The following is a 9,150-nucleotide window of genomic DNA, read 5'->3' on the forward strand; positions in this document are numbered from 1 at the left end:
TCTCTCAACTCCTGATCGATGGATCGATCAAGATCACTAGACTCCTAGGTCGAAATTACTAGTTAAACTAGCCGCTTGCTGCATCTTAATTAGTTATGCATTCCCTTGGTTGATAATTTTTTAACGTTTGTTTTGTTTATCAATTAATCTGTAGTACAGTAGTACTAAGATGGAAATTAATACGATTCACTCTATCGAGAAGAAGATGTTCATAACTAATCCTCCCCGACTGTTGCTCCCTCTAGATTCTTTTGTTCACCTGTTTAGAATAGACCCTACTATCGCTCCCTAGGGCGACTACGGGGGCGATCTCGCCGCGCCTCCGCTAAATCCCCCAACGCGCCCTCCTCTCGCCACTGCTGCCGCCGGCTCTCGCCACAGTGGCGGCGGACCCAGCGTCGAAGGTGGTTGGGGGTGGAGGTCGCCGGGATCCTCGCCATGGCCGCTAGGGCAGGTCTGGTCGGGCCATCGCCGTGCAACTTCCAGGGCGGCGCCCCTAGTCGGGGAGGAGGCGGAGATCTCTTCCCAGCGGCGCCATGGCTAGAGTGAAGATGTTGGGACGGCGGGTGGCGGTGGTGGTGATCCCCGATCTCGATCTAGATGTCTCCCAAGCTGCGACCTTGCACTGTCATCTCCTTTCCCTGCTGGCCTTGCCCTCTGGGTCGCTGGTAGGGTTTGGAGCGGCGGCTTGCAGGTTTCCAGCGGGTCGCGTGGGGGCTGCTCGATCGGCATGAATAAAGGTGGTAGTCCTCATATCTCTCTCGCGATAAGACGAAGATCTTCCTTATATATGCATGTCCGTCTGGATTTGGCTGGATGTTGAGTTCCAGAAGGCTCCGCTGGCAAATGTAACAATGTTTGTGTCTTGAGTTTGCTGGTTTGGAAGGTATTTGGTCGTGCGCTCCCATGCTTTTATTTTGATCGTTTGGTTCTGGAGGGAGCGACGCGAAGCTCTTATCTGTGTTGCCAATAAATGACATTCTGGTCCATGGTGTATCAGTGGCGGAGATTTCTTGAAGGTCGGATTGGAGGACTAACAGCGGAGGATCGAGTCGTGGTGTTGTTGAGCGATTTGCTTGGTATTCTGAGCCTCGTCACAGCATGTAAGTGGGGCCAACAACACTGGTGAAGTTCAGAGTTTTATCTTTCAGGGTGAAAATCCAAGATCTACCCTTAATTGGTTGTTTTTAGATAATAGGCAAAGATTTGCCCGACTTTAAATTAATAAAGCCAACAAGGTAGCCAGGTTTAGATACAAACTGCTGGGCATTACAGCTTCGCCAACACACACATACGCAGAGGTTCTAACAAGCTACATGACGATAGAGCACGCCACAGCATAAAAGAAGCGGTCTTCATGAGTTCCCGACCATCCCAGGCATCCCACCCTGGCACGGACTACTCCATCATGACGTCGTTGGTATTAGAGACGCGTACAGCTCTCTTAGCTCGCGCACCATCCAGTTTAAGCCCTCCCTTTCTCTTGACTTGCATTTTAGGCTCCACGGTGCAAAAAAATGATGATTTTGTAAACGATGTCAGTCTGGGTTAGCGATAATTTTCTTTTCAATAGCAAGTTTATTGCGCACATGCCACGAGCGCCCAAGGCTCGGGCAAGAAAAAGGATCCACAACAACTTTACGGGGTAACCGAGAAGCTAGACAGGATATCATGGAGCTGGGCAAAATTCGAGGGCGCCGGTTGCACCGAGCAGGTGGCGCGTGGTCGACCACGCGAAGATCGCCAAAGAGCGAGGAGAAGAAGATATGGCTAACGTCCTCCGGCGCACCGCACGGGGCACAAAGGCCATTTGACGGACCATGACGAGTAAGGATCTGGCTGTGCCGAAGGCGGCTTATCCGGGGCTAGCGCCGGGGAGAAGATTTTGATTTTTAGCGGAACCGAAGCTTCCCACGGGTCTTTGAAGTGCGCCACCGTCGTACCTTTCGACGGCATGGCATACATGGATCTCACCGAGAATGATCGGTTTTGTTCCAGGTGCCAAGATATCTCGTCTTGACCCGTTGTGAGAGTCACCGCAGCCAAACTTACGTGAAGATCTTCCCAGCTGCCGCACTCCCTCTCGATCCGAGAGATCGGCGAAAACGGACTTGCGGGTTGTCTTGGAGCAGCGCATCGGCGACCGAAATCTCTTGATTATCACGAGATGGCAAATAACAAAGGAAAGGACTCCGAGGAGGGGCCCCTTCCCCACCACCGGTCCTTCCGGAAAGCTGGTTCTAATGCCGTTCCGCACCTTGTGCTTTGCTCCTACCTTGAAGAGGTTCTTGATTTTGTGAAGACTTTTCCAGAAGGGGCAGCCCCCCTGACCTGATCCCGCAAACAAGTCAGAGGCGTCCACATACTTAGCACGGATGATGCGAGCCCAGATCGTGTCCTCTTCCTGGTATAGACGCCAAACCCACTTCAACATCAGTGCCACATTCCTGGCAATGGTCATGTTGAAGGCATTTTTGAGAGCGGAGACTATCTCCAGGGTGAAAACCTAAGATCTTTTGATCGAGCGACGGCGGCGCTTGTGCATTGTTCCCTTCTTGGTGGCATCGCTTGTGGAGAGGTTGGATTTCAGGTGCTTCTTGGTGGTGGTTGTACTGTTGTTGCTAGGACTGTACCGTAGCGGGACTTCTTTTTCTTAGTTTTCTTTTCCTTTTTTAGTTGTGTGCATCTATACTACCATTAGGGTACTGCGTTGTTGCAAAGATTGTGTGTAATTAGTATCTATCGATATTAATATATTCTTTTTATTGAAAACAAAAATCCTCCCCGTGTCCTGGAGCATCTGTACATAAATACTTGGACATTGACGTCATCTAGTAGGTGTATTATACATGTATAATCGATTCAGCTCAGTTCATCATAGTTGCTTCTATCAATACAGTGTACCTATGTAGCACGTAACAGCATGCAGTACGTACGTAGCCAGGCTGTGCTGTGGGCGAGAAAGTAAACAATGTAGCCGATGGTGACGCGCGCTGCATGATATCGATCATCTGATCAACGAACTGCAAATTAATCAATGCACATGCAGGCAGGCAAGCTCGTTGCGTGTTTAATATGTCCCAACGTACCCGCTGCTGTCTACGAGCATCTCTACCAGATACCACAAATCTCGGTACCTCATAGATGCATGGTTTGCGGATGAGATTTACTCTATCAAATTAGATTCTGCAAATTTTAAAAAAGCACTTGCCCCCATGATTTCGATGATTATAGGGAGTTCATCATCGAGTTCATTAATACAAAAGGAGGCCTACATTCATTAGCAAGTTCATCTAATTAGATACTCCCTCCGTCCCAAAATAAGCTGCTCAAGTTTGTCTAGATATTGAGCATGTTATTTTGGGACAGAGGAAGTACAATACTCTGTACTTAGCTAGTTTCTAGCCCTAATATTTAGATCTACTATAGCTAGCTCTTCCACCATACATGTCACCGGGCATATGCGATATGTAGGGGTGGAAATTGATCGGATGCGTATTGGATAGTGCCCTTACCATATCCATTTCCATATTTTCAAAACAAATACGGATACAGATATAGATGTTGCCAAATATGAATTCGGAACAGATGTTACTCGAATACGAATACAGATCGGATGTTTTCTCAATTCAAAGCAGGTACGAATATAAGAAAATAATAGATTCATGTCTTATAATGAGCTGACTATAGAATGACACTGACATAATGCATAGTAGTATCAAGTTCAATCGTATTTTTTTTTGTTTATCTAGGTTAGGTAATTGGCGTATTGGGGTCGAACTACTAAAATTGGCTAACATGATTTTATTTTATTCAGATATAGATATATCTATTTCCATATCCATATTTTTTTCAAAGTTCAATACCATATTTGTATTTGTTTTTGTAAAACGGATCCGGATATTTACCATATCTATTTCCATAGACATTTGGGTTCGGATATTACCACTTCCATTTTTTATTTCTCAAATACTAATATTGGATAATACAGATTGCACACCACCAGTTTTCACTCCTCGTGATATGCTTGCTTCTATGATATAGGCCGGCCTGCCGATGTGGATATTACTTCTGTATGCAATTAATCAAAGATGATCGGCTTCGTGTAGTAGTGCTAACCACTTAGTGTGCATGGATCGATGATTGAACTCATATTGATTTCTGGTTTTGCTCAATCCTCAACAAGACATATATAGGAGGGCAAATGATCTTCTCCCGTGCACGGGAGGTCACGTGCATGTTTGTACTGTCGATTTCTACTTTAAGATTCGTGCCACAATGTTTCGCCAAGTATCATTAAGATTCACTATGTTTCAATTTTGTCGGACATATTGTAATGCAATGATACTGAATGAAATGGCGCACAGGAGGTCCCTTGCATGGGGCAATCGTTGGGTTCATATATAGGAGTGACTGAATTTCACGAGTGCCGTTTTTTTAGAAAAAATGGAGGCAAAAGCTTTACCCCATTCTATTAATTAAAAAGTTTTACAAGATTGTGAATAAGATATTACAAGCCAGATTACTCTTCCTATATCAAAACACTCACATGCTTGGCTCCCGCTGCCACCCATAAATTTAACTCCCTCTTAATATTTGCTAGGATCGCCGTTGGTGGCACATGTTTATTTCGAAACACTAGCATTTCTTTCGGGTTCCATTTTTTCAAGAAGGACAATGGATGCACTGGCTTTCCGGTTTAGGGAGGAGGAGCCAGTCATGAGAAGACACCATTTTTCAAGCTGTCTTTATTGGCTATTGTTGAAGGCCGATGCAGTAGGTGCGCCAAGCCATACCTTAAGGAGTCGCCATAGCATTTGGGTACCGACAATGGACAAGTGGCGCCTGTGAGTGTGTTACTGAATCTCTTGTGGATTCTATTAAAATAACTAACTCACAATCATGATGCTCTAATTACAGATGTTATTTCCTTAGTTCCAAATAAACTGGGTAAATGAGTTTGTTCAGTTAATGTCACCGATCAACTGCAGTAGCTCCAAGCCTCCAACCTGAGATCAAGATAAGATTCTTGATGTGAAACTAACTGCATCTGCCATATCACCACCCATGTATCTATGATGTGCACTACACATTACACGGATCCAAAAAGATCTTTGACTCAAACTATACATATATAGGGCCAACGACTGCTTAGTGCTTACACACACAAAAAAAACCAAAATTGTAAGAATTTTAATTCCTTCACCACCGCGAAACCCAGAAAAGATAGTACCGAATTCCTCTGACATTCTTGCATTTCATAGTACAGACAACAGGTTCAAGCTACTCACAGACCTTATATGTATATATACATTTTTTTACATTTTCATTTGTTTTTATGTGAAAAATATAAATTACAGAATCCCGACTGTGGACAAATCTAACCGGAAAAATGGACACTACTAGCAAACAAACAGTTAGGTAGCGCATGCACGCACGAGGAGTGAACTGTCCCACATTAGCCTTCGGGAGTAGTAATAAAAGAGATAAATTCAATACCAACCTCTCGCTTGATCAGCCCTGCATCCGGCTGGGAATTAACAGCTCTTGATGCGATTATTCGTAGCAGCAATTTGCTCAAACTAATTACGACCTCATCCATCCTGTCCAATCTTGCACCTCCATTAACTGCTCTGTGTGCAGCTTTCTTCTTCCTTGATCTCATCAGTGCCGCTCAAGGAGGAGCGGTTGGTACTGGCTGAGGTTGGAGAGGACGGCAAGTCGGTGTCGCTGAGCGCGACGAGCAGGTCGACAAAGGCGCCGATGATGAGGCCGTGGGTGCTCTTGCCGTTGGCCCTGAGGTACCACCGCAGCATCTCCTCCAGCCACCGCCAGTCCTTCGCGCCATGGCTCATCACCATCTCTTCCATGGACGCCCGGAAGTCGCTGTACGGGGTCGATGAGTCCATGGTCATAGCTGTGGCTCCCTCGAACGCCGCCATCTTCTTGTCTGTGCTGCTGGTGCCACAGCAGCTGGTGCCCTTGTCGTCCTTCACCTTCAGCTTGGCCTTCTTGAGTATGGAGGAGGTGTCCAGCGACGCGTGCGGCTCAAAGAAGAGGCGGTCGGAACGCAGCGCACGGATGACCGTATCACGCTCGTTGGCCTCCACGAGCCCCGAGACAGCCTCGGACGCTGTGGAAAGGCTGCCGTCGACGGAGGCAAAAGAGTTGGAGAAGCAGGAGTCGGCGCCGGAGTCTGGCAAGTAGGCGGAGTTCATAGTCTTGTAAGCCGTCTGCTGCTGCTGATGCTGCCTGAAGGAGAGGGTCCTAGGCTGCTTGCAGGACGGCCATTGCCAGGAGGAGGCAGACATGGAAGAAGACGAGGCCACGGAAGGTGCAGCGCTTGTAGGAGCAGCACTGTCCACCTGCTTGATGCTGCTACTGAAGATAAGAGATGCGAGGCCAAGCTTCTTGACCATGGCTGGCTTTAATTTGATCTCAAGGAGAAATTCAACAGGACGATGTACAAGAGGCAGAGGCTGGAAGGTATCTGGCTATGGTGTTCTGCTGCCTACTTGGTCTGAGGCACTGGGCAAGTACTTAATTAGAGAGTGAGGAAGGTGGTGAGTATGGCTTTTGTTCAGAGGAGGGACTGCATATGGTGTATAATTAACAAACAGCATATTAGTTCTGGAGTAATCAAAAGAGTAATCAGAGTAGGTTGCCTAGTGAGCAGAGAGAGAGGCTAGTTGCTCTTATATTCAGTAGAGAAGAAAGGAGATGCCATAGATGGTGGTGTGCAATTTGTGCAGATATATACATGTTTTTTAGCAATCACTTGGGTGGTGTGCTTCTATACCTCTTTGTTTATTTGGCCATCCACGTGGAGCCTTGCTCTTCTACGTACCTACAACCAGACACATGCATGATCAGTAGCTACAGGTTGAGCAGGCCGTTTAATTGGTAGGTACCTTGCTGCGATTTAATTTAAGTAATGTACATTATGTGCCGCCCCTCCGTTTTGTCCAAAGATGAATGATCTTCACATGTGGCGACCATTATATTTTGGGTGCAGTGCAAGCAGAGTTGAGGGCCGGTGGTGGTTTAATCTGCAGGCTGAGTACAAACAAATTAGATCAAGTTCAGAACACCACATACATATATGCTAAGTGCGCATATAGTAATAAAATAGTGGAGAAAGGATCACACCAAAATAAGGTCAGACAAAAAATAAGTGAAGACAAAGCGAGAAACATCCTCAAATTGTTTTTAGTAGTAATCCTCGGAGTGCGCCTGCTATCCATCTGTCATGTCTCATGATAGGTTTCATTTCCCTGCAAAGTAATATTAATCTTTCACAGCTGAGTGATAACTTAGACTTGTTTGTTAGGCTGCTAGTGGCATGCTACAGATTCTCATTCTCCTTGGGAGCTGCCATATAAAAACATGTCAATGGATCCCAACAAGTCGTTTCCCGAACAATGTGTGTAAATAAATAATTAAAAGAACGATGCAGTTTAATTTTTAAAATTTATGAGATTTGGAAAAATTCCACATTAACAAAGTATTAACAAGTTAAGCATGGACCTGAGGCTACAGAATAGAAAATTATACTACAGCCTGTACGTACAGGCTCCTGCGCAGCAAACAGAGGAAAATTTCAGCTATTGTTTCAGTTTTGTTGGACACTCTTTCTATGCAGGCTGCAGCTTTAGCAGTAAATGTATCACGCTGTCAAACAACGAGTTGCACAGTAGACCAGAAACTATTGTCCATTTTACAGCTAATCAAATCCAATGATGGAGCATGGTGAGTACTGACAGGATCACAAGAATGAACAGCAAATTTCTGTATTTGCCTAGCCTATCTAAAAGCAGTAAAAGAAGAAAATAACAGGTAAAGGTAATATAACAGTGACTTCTACAGTTCTACTGAAGCTTAACTATACTGAAATTAAGACGTGAAGATAATGACAAAAATGTTAGATAAGAAATAAATGGATGGTGCTGACTGGTTGTTGAAAATATTCTCTGTGTTGCCATTTCACCTCTTCTGAACCTTGTGATAATCAAGTAAGTGTATGATTCTTCAGCATTTATGCGAGTCTGGCTAAACATGAGACCAAATTTATTGCACTCACCTCTATGGCTTCTTTCCTCTCCTCTCTCTTTCCTTTAGCTCACATTCAACACTTCCACATCTTCTGGCATGAAATCAAGGCTCTATATGAGGCACGAAAGCTGTGACACATTTATTGATTTCGTCTTGTAATTTGGTGGTGCATCTAGAATGGCATTTTTTCAGGAATTGAGGTTTGTGAAATCAAATCCCATTTGTTTTCCAGTGATTCTAGTGAATAATTATAGTACATGGTAAGGTGATAAGAGAATATTATGTTCTCTAACATGATCCAATCAAACATTGATGGTCCAAATATTACTTGATCATTGTCTGGTCCTTAAGGCCTCAACAAAAATGCTAGTATTGCAGGATTCTCCTAGCATTTGGTCCACTTGGTACAGGGGAATCCAGCATAGGTACTACTACTGATAGATTGCTGACCTGTACCAGCAAATAGTACTGTTCATGATAAAGGTAACAAAAGATCCATGCAGCTTGTAAGTAAACCACGATTTATTGTAGGATACACTATGCAACACCTAATTATATACTAGTATATAGGTCAATACCAAGGTAATACCACCGGGAAAGTTGAATACATGCGATGTAGGTAGTCATATTCCTCTGTAAACTGACTGATGAGTACTGGTCATTAGCTTAACCTGCCAGGCTTATACAATGATTATGACAGCGCATCTCCAGGATACGCATTTCAATCACCAAAAACGACCGTGCGCGTCCGTTTCCGTCGGGCCGCGGATGCTGAAATGGCGTTCAAGCCCGTTTGCGTCTGGGCGGGCATTGCCCCCAACAGCCTGACGGATTTTGTCCGCCGAGGCTTGTTTGTGTTTTTCCATTGAAAATGTGCAATATATAATACAAAACGGCAAAAATAGAGGTTCTAAATACTTCATTGTTACATCCAAATAAATGCGAAAGTCTACATGCATCATGCATGAAAATACAGAGTGTAGTTCACAATTAACAATGAAAGTAGATGAGATTGACTAATCAACATTCTCTTGATGCCCAGCCAATGCCTACTGATGGTCAATCAAAATCCTTAAATGTTGTTGTCAAAGATTTCAA

The 9,150-nt window shown here is 44.6% G+C and overlaps 1 protein-coding gene across 1 annotated transcript; it reads right to left on the reverse strand.

Moving 5' to 3' along the window:
• Positions 1-5,624: 5,624 nt before the first annotated feature.
• Positions 5,625-6,419, reverse strand: LOC124707278 (transcription repressor OFP13-like). The gene is made up of 2 exons (XM_047238944.1): positions 6,004-6,419; positions 5,625-5,958 (listed from the first exon to the last, which is right to left on the reverse strand). The coding sequence occupies exons 1-2, from the start codon at positions 6,417-6,419 to the stop codon at positions 5,625-5,627; spliced, it is 750 nt and encodes a 249-aa protein (XP_047094900.1).
• Between the last annotated feature and the right edge of the window lie 2,731 nt (positions 6,420-9,150).

This window comes from Lolium rigidum, chromosome 1 (genome assembly GCF_022539505.1).
Source record: "Lolium rigidum isolate FL_2022 chromosome 1, APGP_CSIRO_Lrig_0.1, whole genome shotgun sequence".
NCBI classification, from domain to species: domain Eukaryota; kingdom Viridiplantae; phylum Streptophyta; class Magnoliopsida; order Poales; family Poaceae; genus Lolium; species Lolium rigidum.